General features: G+C 42.3%; 1 protein-coding gene across 1 annotated transcript in view; it reads right to left on the bottom strand.

The window, feature by feature from the left end:
- Positions 1-1,866: 1,866 nt before the first annotated feature.
- LCP1 (lymphocyte cytosolic protein 1 (L-plastin)) overlaps positions 1,867-14,649 on the bottom strand; it is a 20,110-nt gene continuing 7,327 nt past the window's right edge. Inside the window, exons 6-15 of the mRNA XM_009703423.1 lie at positions 14,646-14,649; positions 11,219-11,361; positions 9,045-9,140; positions 8,319-8,514; positions 7,546-7,624; positions 7,219-7,333; positions 6,265-6,398; positions 5,138-5,261; positions 3,943-4,067; positions 1,867-2,518 (exon numbers count right to left, since the gene is read on the bottom strand). The exon at positions 14,646-14,649 is cut by the window's right edge and continues 177 nt beyond it. Of these exons, the coding sequence (XP_009701725.1) occupies positions 2,386-2,518; positions 3,943-4,067; positions 5,138-5,261; positions 6,265-6,398; positions 7,219-7,333; positions 7,546-7,624; positions 8,319-8,514; positions 9,045-9,140; positions 11,219-11,361; positions 14,646-14,649 (1,149 nt within the window). The 3' untranslated portion in view covers positions 1,867-2,385. The remainder of the gene's footprint in view (positions 2,519-3,942; positions 4,068-5,137; positions 5,262-6,264; positions 6,399-7,218; positions 7,334-7,545; positions 7,625-8,318; positions 8,515-9,044; positions 9,141-11,218; positions 11,362-14,645) is intronic.

Here is a 14,649-nt window from a genome sequence, read left to right on the forward strand (position 1 = left end):
ATCTCTGGGGATAGCAAGTGCCTGCAATCATTTGGGACCAAGGGAAAAGTTCCCCCTCTTACCCTGCCGCTGTTACTGTCTTCCATCCATCGTCTGCTTCATCCCTCACGTCTGTCCCTGGGTCTGGGGTGAGGGCATCTCCCTGAGATGGGAAACCTGGAGCAGGGCTGTCTTCAGGCAGGATTACCTGGCCCTTTCAGATCTACACTGTCTATCCAGCCAAAAATGGCCCCTGCCTTTTGCAAACATACACACACAAAATACATAGTCATCCCACCAGAGAGAAATGCGGTGGTCACAGTTTCTGCCTGCAGTTTCCTCTCTCTGGTTTACCTCTGCAGGACTCCCACATCAAACAACATAAGGGAAGGGCAATCACCTTTTCAGTGCCTCCCCTCTTGTATGGCAACAGCAGGTCCTACACCCGAAAAGAGGAGCAGCAGCGTAGGGGCTGTGCTCTGGTAATAACTCCCCCTTGCTGGGCAATAAGCTGGGGTGATGTCTCAGTTGTATAACACTCGAGATGTTCTCCTCCTCTGCCAGCACTGGGAATATTGTGACCAGACAGAATGGGCCTTAGGATGCTGTACCTTTCCCCCCCACACTAAATACACAGGTTCATGAGAGGAACAGGGCAGCCAGATCTGATCAGGAACAGGATCTGACTGTTAGTACAGAAACAAAATAGCATGTTTACATTGCAGAATGCTTGAAGAAGCAAAGTTTATGGGCATATGAGCAAAGGAAGAGGATGACAGGTATTGCGTTGAATGGGGAAAACCATACCGGGTCAGGCTGCAGGCCCAGCCAGCAGAGTGTCCCATCTTTGGCAGTGTCTCCGAGTGGCATGTTCAGAAATGACCTAGGAAATAATTCTTCCTGCTTTCTGCAGTCTGTGGTTTCAATAACAACATGGAAGACACATCCTTAGCGAGCCCACGGTTGTTTTTTTTAAATCTGTCCCTGTTTCAGCTATATGATACACACTTGCCCATTAGCCCATGCATTACTAAAAGTAAAGACTACACGTTTAGCTTTGTAGAACATTTTATTTGGAGAGACTTTTCATGTCACTGAGTTATTAAGGCAATTCTGAAGGGGCTGGAGGGGAGGAAGGGGGAAAGGGAGGGAACTGAGATTGTGTCAACGGGATTGCATTAAGGCAAAATTCCCTCCTTCTGCATTTCACCACAGTAAAATCCACGTAAAGGCCAGATCAATAAATGACTCATGCCAAAGAAGAGATTCAGTGCAAATATATCCCACTGACTATCCATAGACAGGACTAGGTCCTCAACTGAAGCAAACTGACAGCGCCTTGTTAGCTGCAAGGCTATACTGATTTAGCTCCATCGAGGATCCCAGCCTGGGCTCAGGGAAGCATTTTAGTATGTGTTTCATATGCAAGCACAGATTTAAATGCCCTCCTGAATCAGGGCCACAGCCCTTTGAGTGCAAGTCCGTGAAGTTAACAGAGTTTAATTTTTATTCACTACATAAATATGTCATTCTGCATCCCTTTGGTTCACTTCTTGCCATATTGCTACTAACTGAGTATATTCCCTTTGTTTCTTTAACATAGTTTTCATTTCTATCATGCTTTGCAATCTGCTTATGTTTTAAGTGTATTATGACATAAAAATGAATTAACCTTTGGAGAGCATTTCTCGCAAAGGCTCCAGAGTTTGGGTGTCTTGGAGAACCAAGTTATGGTATATTTTTTCAGTGAGTAGTAATGTACTCTGTAAGTAATGCCACTGATGGCAGAGGCATAACTTGCAGGGAAAAGTACTGCTCAGTTCACATACCAGCAACACATCACAGACCCCAAACACTTCTCTCTATCCACAAGAATTTCCTAAGAGGATCCTACTGTTCCAAAAATATAGTCACTAATACTTGCATTGGCTTGGGGAAACTCCTTTTGTTATCCTAGGTGCAACTGAAGGAGAGTATGGCAGAAATGCCACCGAAAGCATGAAGACATTTTCAGGCTGAAGCAGTATATAACATTTCATAATCCTAAAAGCTGTCTGTATGTCCCAAGACAAAGATCTCCAGGTGACCTCTGACTGAAAACCCTGGTATCCATTAATAAAAGGGTATGTATAGGCCTTGCTATTGAAAACTTTTTCAGGAATATGAAATGGTTATATCTAGCAAAGTGGAAAATAAGGCAAAGAAAAAAAGCACATATTACTGTTCAAAATAAAACATTTCCTGGATACACGTGGATACACAACTTTTGTATGATCTGGAACCCTGTATAACATCCATGCCTTAAAAGCATGAGCACCCCGCGTATTTCCTTGATACGGAGAAGAGCATCCAGTTTGAGAGAATCAAAAGGGTGAATACCAGGCATCAGTACAAGTCTTTTGTGCTTTAAACTTTCTTCATGCCTTTTCCCATAAGGCAAGCAAACACCGTCATGACCATTTTGGGTTTTACTTCAACCAGGTCTTCTGGAAGGGCATAGACTCTTGCTCCAATTTTTCTTGCCATAGAGATGGCATATCTGCATTGCAGGGGTGAAAAAAAAAATAAAATTAGTGCAGTAGCATTAATTTTCCCTCTGTTAAGAAGTTTTTTACAAGATCAATACCAGAGTGGGTCGGGAACTTTCTTAACTGATTCATCAAAACTAAACTTTTCTATAGGAATGTATGAGACAGGTTCATAGAGAACTACATTTCTACTAAAAGGTAGAGTGTACTCCCTGATGGTTAGAGCACTGATAACCTGCAGCATGGGAGACTGCAGGTGAAACTCTGGTATAGAACTTCGAGTCTCCCATCCCCTGAAAGATTATCCTCACAACCAGCCATTCTGGTCTTGCTCCCCCTCAATCTCCGAGTCTCAGTCTTTGCACATAAACAAATTCACAGGGATGGAAAGCAGAAGGTTCATATTGGTGGAAATCAGTGTTGTTGGAAATCAACATTCAGGGACTTCTCCTCTGCTTGAGTCATACCCAGAATTTGCAAGCTGACCTTCCCATCTCCCTGCTCAGAGTGCACCATTACATGGCTACTGGCTGTTCTCCAGTGGGTATGTCTCTTCTCTCTATTTTTTCATGAAAAAAGCTGGAAAAACCCAGGTTCTTTCCACTTCAGAGCACATATATTTGTGAAATTCTCCCCCAAAATGCAGAGAAACATGCTGGGGCAGGGAGGAGAAAGGGAGGGGAAAAAAGGAAGACATCAGCAGAGGGATAAAGAAATTAAGTATGGAGAGAAGCACACGTAGGATTGCAAGGAAAGAAACAGATGGTAGGAAATGGAAGGGAAAAAGAACAGTGGGAAAAATCTCCATAAAAATGATGGCAGTTCTGATTGCCTTATAGTCATCCTTTTCCCTTTTGCAGTTGCCACATAGCAAAGGAGAAGCTAAACTGATGATCAGACCGGGAGATAATCTGTGTAACTCTGAAAGGAAAGGGAGATGCTGCCAGGATTGGCTCTCTGCTAGGAAATGGTTTGCACTTAGGAAAAAAAAAATCAATATCCACATCCATAAAAACAGTTTTTCAGGTATCAATTCTGTCCTCCCCGTTGTCTCTTAAAAATGCCCTTGTTCCACCTGTATGTCACTAAAGAGGTATCGTGACCTCTAATCACTGGTTTCCATGGCTCACTGTTGATGGCATTGTTCCCTGATCTCTGAAAGAATTTTAAATTTAGTAAGAGAAAATAGGAGCTTGTGAAGCCAAGTGATTTTGATCCCTTCAAGGGAATTATAAAGCAGGAATTATAACATTACACACTTCATTTCCATTAATAGTCTTTTTTACTGCCTGACTCCTAGCCTTCATGCTTCTAACTCTGGAGGTATTTCTCAGTTGAGGTTGTGCCAGATGAGAATGATAGCAGAGCAGTTTTCAGACAGTCAGGCAAGCCTGAGCAGGTAACTTGTGTTAAGTGTCACTTGGCACAAACGTACTTAGCATTATTTAGTTTCTCCTCATCATTCAGGTCCTCTGTTTTCAAGAGGTCATATTTGATTGATCCTGGTTGAATGGCATCAATGAGATCCAGGACTGGCATGCTGGTGCTGATTTTGCTATCCTGCATAGATGAAGAATACAATTAGATGCAAGAACAGGATGACAGATCTCCCACAAAGCCAAAATCTAGGCTCAAGAGCAATGAACAGCTCAGTCAAATACCATTTAGATCTTCACAAAGGACTGCTTAGCATCATTTTTCATCTAAGGCAGACCAAGAACCCTTTCTAGGATTTTTTTTCCCCAATAGATGAGACATCATTAAAGCAAAAGACGGGGTGCTGGGCTGGTGAATTTGCTTCTGGTGGGGAGGTGACACTGATACACTTCTACTGATGGGAGGCGCAAGGGGGACCAGCTGTGTGACTCCTGAGGTTATTACATGAAGTCTGATGGATGTGTCCTTGCCTGGTGCAAACTGCTGATTTACATCCACTGAGTGCTTCCCAGCCTGAGAAGTGTCGCAGATGTGTTAGAAAAAATTGGAAGCTCTCTGGAATTGGTCTGTCTCTGTGTTTATATGGTACCTTGCAAAATAGGGCAAGGTACCCCTGAATGGTACTACCAGATTATAAATGTATTGCTATTGTTTTTTTTAATACTGTCATTTGTAATTGCTGTTATTTAATAATGGACAGCGCAGCAGCTCTTGCTTAATTCCAGTCATCATTCCTGGCTCCATACTTTGATTTCCTGTGTCAAACTGGCATTCAAGATGTTCCTTGTTATGTTCATATCATGTTTCTGTTACCTTTTCATAATAAAGCCCCTTGAATAAAATCTGTATAGAATCATAGAATCATTATGGTTGGAAGAGACCTCAAAGATCATCAAGTCCAACCGTATACCCAATGCCACCATGCCCGCTAAACCCACTAAACCATGTCTCGAAGTGCCACATCTAAATGTTTTTTGAACACCTCCAGGGATATTGAACACCTCCAGGGATATATATGAACATGCTTTTAAAAGGTAATGAACAGTAATCAAACCATGTAGTTAATTATATCATAATGTAGTGTGTGCATGTATATGTCTATATTCATCTATATACAAGCAATTTATATAACATACACACAAATACACTGAATAAGAGATTCCTAAGCAGAGACTTCCAACAAAAAACTATACCTTGAAACTGGAGATGGTTGAATCCTTCCCAGCTGCAGTCAGTGTTTCATTGACCCAGCTGACAATGATTTCATCATTGACCTTCTCTCCACCACCAATGTCTTCAAGGATATTCAGGGTGTACCTGGAGAGGGAAGCCAGGATACCTGTGTTTGCTCAAAGTCTACTTTGAACTCAGAACTATCCTGTACGTGCCCAGCTTGAGTGGGATCACCTCAATAGTTCTCTTAAACCTGATATTCCCCTGCTTCCCACACACTCACAGTGTATATGAATTATATTATAACATGATAATTAATCTAATGGGTCTAATTCATCCCCAATTCCCTAATCACTGTTCTGGGAATGTCAATAGATTTTGATACTCAAAATTTCTAAAGGGTCCCACTTAGTGGATCTTGGTGTAAATGACTCATTCTCATAGTGCTTCAAAAAATAATCACTGACTTCAAGGCCAGAAGGGAATTGTTATGCTCATCTAGGACTGACCTTCTGCATAAACACAAGACTGGAATATTTTGCTTATATGTCAGCATATGCCTTGGAAAGACATCCCAAATTGATGGCAAGTAATCACCACATCCCTAGATTAATTACCGGCCTGATAAACTTATACCTTTCTTTATAAACTGAATTTAGGCTGTATTCAGTTCTAAACCACTTGGTCTCTTTACACCCAGTTATGAAGCTCTTACACACACACACAAACACACAGAATTACATTAAAGTGGGGAGAGCTACTGAGTTGCGTTCACCTCAGATAGCAGATTACAGAACTTCTGCATCAATTCCTTGTTTCCAGTACGTTCTCCCCATTCCCTGACACAGAGACCTTTCAACTCCTTTTTCTCTCTTCCATGCAATGAACATTTATTCATGCTATACAGACAGTGACAATAATAATCTTCTGCATGAGCCAACCATAATGGCCTTGCCCACAAGATAATGTGCTTCCTGATATCCCTAACTAGGAGGGAGCAAAAGGTTACTCTGTCTTTGTATATAAGTGCAAAGAGAGGAGTGAGAAGGCCATAGCCTGTAGAGCCTTCTCAGTGATAGCATCAGGAAACTATTACAATGCAAAGTGAGTATACCAAGATTCTGAAGTTTGTGTCTGACTGCCATACCTTCTCATCAACTGCCAGATTAAGGCCAGCGTGAGCGTACGGTTTCCTTCATTCAGATCTTGCCCAGCAATGCCAACAAGGGAAAATTTGGCTTGATTCTTTCCCAGTTCCACTGCATAGTTGCAGTTTTCAAGCTGTTAATGACAGGGTCAGTTAGTGTGGTTCAAAAATAAGACAAGACAGTGTTACTTTAAATTCTTTGAATTGCTTAGCCCACATCCTCCTGGGCAAACATGAGCTTTGGGGCTCTGTGATAACACAGCTGACTACCAGCAGACAGTTGCATCCCAAAAATACTATGATAAACAGCTGACATAGAAGGAATACTTCATCATCAGGGCCTGGAAAACAGATTACCCTGGAAAATCCGAATCTATGGCTCACGGGTACCTCCAGCATCATGGCATTGCACTGAGACAAAGGATTAGGGTCCCAGTCAATATTTTAGGTCAGTTAATCACTCTGGCCTAACTGGATGGAATTACTCATCCATATAGCTGGGAGAAAGCTTTGTATTTAGCAGCAACTCTATGATCGGTTCTTGAGGCATCTGGTCAAGAATGCTTATCATCACTGTCTTCATTTGATGTGGAGGGCAGTGATCCAGACAGCTGCAATTAAGCCGGTGCCATATGACCCACGGTGAAGATGCATTATAATTGGTGACTAAGACAGTAGCAAAAGTCGTCTGCAAATACAGTTTTTAAATATTGACACAAAAGGTGTCAAGTCTTTTTACTTTACAAATATTGTTCACCTGTCAACAGAGCCAGTGAGTCAAACATATGTTTCTTTTTCAGGATGAAAAATTATTCACTGACTAGACAAAAAATCATTTAATGTGCTATATTTGGGACTTGAAAGCAACACGAGTGCCCACATTGCTGTTTGAAATAATACAGATATCCTTTGAGGCTAAGGCATCGCTACTGGAGCTATTCCAGCTTTTTGTACCTTCTTCATGTTGCCACCCAGTTTAGGATATGGTGGTTTGTTCACTCTGTTCCAGTCTACTGGCACTTTGATCTTTTCATAGAGCTGGAAGATAACCAAGGCATCTGACAGGTCACTGAAAACAATAAAAAAGATCTATCATTGACCGAAGAACAGAGGAAAGGAACCAAACTAAACTATTAGTAGAGGTAAACTTAGTTTCCTAAAAAAAAAAAAAAAAAAAAAAAAGCACCATATATTCTTATAGGGTCCAAAAGTTTTTATGTTTTTGTAAACAATTTGCTGGCTGTATTTATCATCTGAAAGAAGTGTACTACCTCCTCTTACCTATATAAGTGATTTACACGTGGATTAACACCCAGGGAGTTCATCCAGTTCCTGAACGTCCTCTCTTCCCTTGTCTCACCTAAAACAACAGATACATCAATCAACAGGCCTGCAAAACACAACACTCCAGTAAAATAAGTGTCTTGTGATGACACCATAACTCAGAATTCATAGCGCACTGAACCATAAACAGAAGGAGACACTGGTTGACATGTGAAGTAAGAGAGCACAGTGCAGTATGTAATATTTCTTCATGCCCTATATATTACAGCATTTAGGCAGATTGGCCTTGAAATGCCTTCCAGAATTCAAGAACAGCCTGTGCCCTAGCATGAACAGTTCTACTATGAGGCTGAGAAAGAAGGACCTGAAGCTCAGCAAATGATCCATACAACGGTGGTCCTGACCCCAACTCAGAGCAAGCAGGCAGCAGGTTTATGCAAGATCTGATTTTTTAAATTATATTCTCAATTAAGGGAATGCCAGGTCAACCCTAATTTCAACTAATAAGCACGCTCAATAGTCTGTATTGGTTCAGACATCCCACAAATGTTTTTGTCTTTTAACATGTGTTATCCGCAGAACAGACCCCCAAAATACAAGAAGGGACATGCAGGTAAAGAGCAGCCTTGCTTTCTCAAGGCTGCCTGTGCTGACAGTGCAGTGAATATGTGTCTGAGGGACATAAGGTTAGGTTAACATATCATCAGCTCAGAGCTGGGGATACTGTGGCTTGGGCGGCCAGAAACACCTTTCATTTGCATTTTCCTTACCTTCAATAGAGCTCCAGTCGATGTCCTGGTTCTCTGGCTTATGCAGGGCAGGATATTTGTTGAACAAGTTGGCAATGAAGGCCAAGTTGAGCTTTGGGTTCCCTCGGACAACGTCGGTGGCCGTGACGAACTGCCGGCAGCCCAGCCGCTCTGCCTGCTGCAGCATGCATTCTGCTCGCTGGACGTCGTCCTTCTCCTGCGTCGGCAGAAAAGGGGGCCGTCAGCCTCACCCCACCGCCTGGCACTGCATGCAGGACCCACTCGGGGTCTCCTCCTGTGGTGCTAGGTGTGGGGCTGGTAAAGCAGGTCCTTGTCGGATTTATAATTATTTCCTTTCCCACTTTTACTAACAGCAGGTCTGTGTTTTCAAATGGGCTTCACCTACAATCCAGCCATCTCACCATATTGCTTTTACAGTTATATATTCCATATAAAAGGGGATGGTCTGATGATATTCCCAAATAAATGTCTTTAAATATACTTGCTACATGTTAGTCGTTTATCAGTGTGGTTCCATGGTTGTTAAAGTTTCAGGGATAATATCTAATGAAAGGCAAACCACATCATTTCATTCTTTGAAAGCTCTGATTTCTGAAATACAAGATCATGTTGCAATGCTAAGAGGAGCTTGCTTGTTCTAGCGTCCTGGTGCAACTCTGTGTTGGCCAGCAATGCAAGTAACATACAGAAAATACCAGCATTTACTCTAAACTTATCTCATCTTACCCTTAATCCTGACATGTCAATAGTGATAGCCGGAATGCCTTCTTCATCTCCCTTGGGGGCAACTTGGTTCAGCAAATGATAATAAGCTCTCGAGTCCTGTGACAGACAGAGAAATTAAAGGGAGGAAAAATTACATCTAAAGCCCAGGTTTTGCATGCCAGTGTTCCCTTGAACAATGTGCCTGCATGCTTCGTTTTTATTACATCAATCATTAGGCTACATAATTAAATTAATTAAGCTGGAAGCACTTAGCAGTTCCTACTTTATGCTGTATTTGCCAGATCTATTTTTTCCCTAAGCCAATATATATATTCTGCAGAATGCTCAACGCATGAGGCAAAAATGCTGTGTGTTGCACTTAGAAAAAGGACGGCAACAACAAAGAGATATTAGAATTGACTGAATCTGAACATTAAATTAGAGACAAGAAAATGCATACCTTTATAATGCTGTAGAAGTCAGGCTGCCGAGCATTTAATAAAAGAAAATGCAGAAGGAGAAAGCAGATGTTTAAAGCAGATTTCAAAGCAACGCTGGAACAGTTATGGAAGAGAAAGCATAGTTTTCAAGGACAAAAGTTAAAACGGACAACAGTATCAGCATTTTTCAGGCAAAAGGGCAGGAACAAGACAAGGATTTAACATGTTGTGTCTTTAATCTTTTGTGAAATGTAATGTTGCTTCCATGTGTGGAAAATATTAATCTTACTTCAGAAATAAGTTAAAGAACTGAAAATAAAGCTACATGTTAGTGTCTAGGGACTTGACTAACTAACACAACTAATACTCTGCAACGTATAAAGCAGATTACCTGAATTATGTTAAATTTTAGACATCTGCATTACTATCCACCATATTTAGAAAGTGGTTATTTATAAGAGAAGTGAGGTGGGGAGCCACACTTAATTAGAGACTGGCTGTAAAGGCTGAAGTCTTGGCCTCTGAGAGGTAAACCTGTGCCTTATTTTCCAACTGCAAATACTGTAAGTGCAATTTATCTTTCAGTTACAGATAGGATTTAATCAGTTGCATTATAGTCCTCTCGGCCAGCCTACAGAAAGATGGGAAAGACTCCATTCTCTTCCCTTTCCACAGATATTCTCCAGTCACCTCCACCCAGTGAACCAAAAATCTGCTATAATAAAAATTGTGTTGTTGAATGTGACTCTCACACTCTCCTATTGCCTTCCCTAGTGGTTTTTTTCTGTATGTCAAGTAAGTCATGGTAAATGACTTCTCATGCTTCAGTCCCTGGTGAAGCCTACAACCAGTCATCTGTGGAGCAGGGCTTTTCCCATGCTACGCTGGGAGCGGGCAGGTCGGGTTGTGGCTGGTGAAGTCGGTGTGCTGGCCAGCCCCTGGCTTTCCTGGAAACCAGCTCAGACATCCTCTCTGTTATACCCATTACAGCCCTGAGATGCTGGCTGGGCCTCACACTGTAGCTTTAGTGCCTGAAACTCATCAGTGTGCACCACTGAGATTCAAATACATCTGTTTAGGAAGAATGAAGGTCCTACAGAGAAAGCTATGCTGAAATCTGCACCCACAAGCCCAGGAAGTCCCAAGTACGTGAAATATGCTGCACGGACTAGAGACCTATCCTTGCAAGTGCCTCCTCATTTAACTATATTATTTTGAATATCCCTACTGAATTAAAACTTGCAGGTAAGTGCATGCAGGATTATAGCAAAGATTGGGACAAAGGAGCACACAACCCAGGTGCTGTACTGACGGAAAGATCAAGTGGGGGAACTGGAAGAGCCCCATCCTCTTCCTCTACACCTGCTTACATGTCTGGGTGAGGTCCAGCCTTTTGCAAACCAAAGCCAGGTCAAGAGGCATTTAAGGGCATTTAGGAAGGAGGAGAGTAACAGAGGCAGGGAACTGAAAATACAGTGGTGGAGACTGTACGCCCTGTCCGGAGCCGGCAGCCATTCCTTTCCCAGGCCTTTGGTGTGTTGGGGCTGGCGGTGATGACTGGGAGGTCGGGAGGAGGGGGAATACTACTGAGTGGAAAGGTAAACCTCACTAAAATGATTTTGTGTACCCAGCTCCGTGTGTTTAGCAGAGCAGTCTTAGCAGCTTGGATTGTTTCAGTGTACAGTCCCTGTTTGGAGGACAGGGATTTGGGTGAGGAGCTGTTGTTTTGCTATTGTTGGTCAGTGTTTCTCATACCTTGATGTCTGAGCTGAAGTTGTTGATTTTGTTGCATCCTGCATTCTCCAGGTGATAGTTTGCCCACCTCAGCAGCAGTTCCTCTGGAGACAACTTCATCAGATCCTCCAGGCTCTCTCCTTCTCTCAGAAGAGCAATCAAGGCTAAGCAGGGAAAAAAGAAAAAAATAATGATGTTGTGAATACTTGTAGAGGAGAATGAATAACTATTTTTTCTCTTACACATTTTGCTACCCTAGTTTCTAAAAGTGAGTGACCAAAGGGTTGCCAAAATTCAAGCTGAGTTAGCATGACAGAGGACATAAACAGAAAAAGGGTCTCGTCACTAAAATGAGGATAAGGCTGTTAGTTGTGGATCTAGTAGTGGATCATATAGAAATGCAAGACAATTTCAGTGTGGTCTAAGAACTACCCAATTTCCTTGCTTCAGATCTTAATGAAAAAATGATCATAGAATCATAGAATGCTTTGGGCTGGAAGGGACCTTTAAAAGTCATCTAGTCCAACCTCCCTGCAGTAAACAGGGACATCTTCAACCAAATCAGGTTGCTCAGAGCCCCATCCAGCCTGACCTTGAATGTTTCCAGGGATGGGGCATCTACCACATCTTTGGGTAACCTCTGCCAGTGCCTCACTACCCTCATCGCAAAAAATGTCTTCCTTCTATCTAGTCTGACTCTACCCTCTTTTAGTTTAAAACCATTACCCCTTGTCCTATTGCAGCAGGCCCTGCTAAAAAGTTTGTCCCCATCTTTTTGGTAAGACTCCTTTAGGTACTGGAAGGCTGCTCTAAGGTCTCCCTGGACCCTTGTGTTCCCCAGGCTGAACAACCCCAACTCTCGCAGCCAGTCCTTATAGGAGAGGAGCTCCAGCCCTTGGATCATCTTCGCAGCCCATCTCTGGACTTGCTCCAACAAGTCGATATCCTTCTTGTGTTAGAGGCCCCAGAGGTGGACACAGTGATATTGAGCACAGGGGCAAGATGGGAATGAAAAAATGAACACAGACTTTCTGCAGCTTAGATGAAAGAACTCTCAGTGACCTTCACACTGAGACTGGATCCACACAGGTATTCTGAGAATTTGCACATGACTTCATGGGCCAGTAGGGTTAACTCATCTGTCAGTTGGAGAAGTTACCCTATTTATATAGAAAAATTAACATAGTAGTTATGTTCATAAAAGGAAGAAGAGGCAGGAGGGAAGGATTGACCCTTGCAGCTGCAGGATGTTCAGCTGATCTCTGGAGCATGAAAGGCTTTAGAACAAGTCTTGAAAAGAACAACTAATAACATAGAAAGTAATTGTCAATGTGATAAAAAGTGAGTGTGTGTCACATTAATCTCCTTCCGATATCTTTTGTCATTCCTTGAAAGAAATATGGATTTGCTACATAAAGGAAACAGTGGAGACCTACTATATCTGGAGTTCCATAGATAATTTGATATAGGATGCTGTGGGGTTTAACGAACCAGAAGGGGATAATAGAAGCATTTGAAATTAGACAGTGGATTTTATGGAGAGAACAATGTTAACACTGAGAGAAGTAGGCTGGAAGAATTCTTGTGGAGTTGATCATGGATTGATTTTTGGATTAATGTTTTCTCTTTTTTTTGCATCAATTATCTTGGCACAAATACTAGCAATGTGCTAAAAATTTGATTATGATATTCACTAGGTGGCATAGTCAATACAAAGGATGATCAGGAAATCAGACAGAAAGAACTAGATGACAGTAATAAAAATGGAATGTAATTTAATAGTACCATGTTCAAAGACATTCACCAGGGAATTAATATGAATAACGGCTATTAGCTAAAAGCTTATACAAAGAGAGGATGAGAACAACTTGACTGTATCAGATGTGTTCTGAGCTACTCTGAGCCACCATGTGATATGACCAGGGGAAAACCAAACATGATATTAGTGCAGCCCAGGTATTTCCCATGGAGGGTGGGATGTATTACTGCCTTGATACAATGTGCTTATGAGAGCTCATTGGAAATACAGTGTACCGTATTCAAGAAAGGGGAATTTCGTCTGGAACAGCTGCAGAGAAGGGCTATCAGGGAAAGACAGAACCTGAAAAGAAATATATTCAAGAAAGGGGAATTTCATCTGGAACAGCTGCAGAGAAGGGCCATCAGGGAAAGACAGAACCTGAAAAGAAATCAAAATCATCATGGCTTGTCCACCCTGGCAAACCGAAGTCTGAGATGTGAAGGAGAAAATACCAGAAAGGGAAAAATAGCTATTAAGCAAGGTAAGGCTACCTACAAAGGAATGAGAACTGAGAGCTCTGGAAACTGGTAGCTCTGGCTATGAAAGGGATAGAAATGTGCAAGGGGTGAAGAAACGAAGGTAACACCTGCATGGTAACTGGAGGAAAGAAATGTCACTGTCAGCTGAGTGGAATATCCAGAGGTGCAGGAAACAAAGGAGCAAGATGAGGTGCTGTGTGGACTGCGTGGACAGCCATAGCTTCATGCTATTTCACGGACAATTTTGGCATTGGTGAGACACACCTGGAGTATGGACATCCATAGCTTCATGCTATTTCACGGACTATTTTGGCATTGGTGAGACACACCTGGAGTGCTGTGTCCAGTTTGGGGCTCCCCAGTGTAAGAGAGACATTGGCAAACTGCAGTGAGTTTAGTGAAGGGAGACCGAGATGGTTGGGCTGGAGTACATGATATATGAGAAGAGGATGAGAAAACTGGGTTTGTTTAGCCTGGAGGGAGGTCTGAGAGGGGAAAAAGTATTGTCTTCAACAGTTATAGAGGGCCCAGAGCTGTATTGTCCCAGAATGCACAGCAAAAGGATGAGAAGTTACAGTCACAAGGTGCAGGAGGGGAAATTCCAACTAGAAAAAAAAAATTCAAAGCAAGAGTGGTTGGACTCTGGAACAGGCTGCCCAGAGATCGCTGGAAAACCCCCTGAGCAACCTCATCTAACCTTGGGACTGGTACTGCTGTAAGTGGGTAGCTGGGTGGCTGAACCAGAGGACCTGCAGGGTGGACCTCCAGAGGTTCCTTCCAGCCTGAATTATTCTGTGATTTTATAATTCTGATTTCACAAAGAGAGTGGAGATGTTTGGCAATCAAGAGCAAGCAAAGAGCAAAGCTTCTTGAATGCAGTGTAGCATTTTCTTATCCCAGATTTAGTGCCAAAACACCAATATACCTGGGTGTAGACCATCATTCCTGACCCAACAAGCATGAAATTGGCTCTGCACATACAAGCCTACACACAGCCATGGACTTTAGAGTGCTGGAACTTGTGAAGAGCAAGGGAAATTAGAGCAGTCAAGAAGACAGGCACCAAATACTTGAAGAAAAAATTTAGTTAAGATTTTTTAAAAAGAGCTTTATCCTAAAGACAGTTCAGTGATAACAGCAGAGCACTGAAAGGAAGAGCCATACATACCTTC

Source organism: Cariama cristata, unplaced genomic scaffold (genome assembly GCF_000690535.1).
Source record: "Cariama cristata isolate BGI_N322 unplaced genomic scaffold, ASM69053v1 scaffold11897, whole genome shotgun sequence".
In the NCBI taxonomy this organism is placed as follows: domain Eukaryota; kingdom Metazoa; phylum Chordata; class Aves; order Cariamiformes; family Cariamidae; genus Cariama; species Cariama cristata.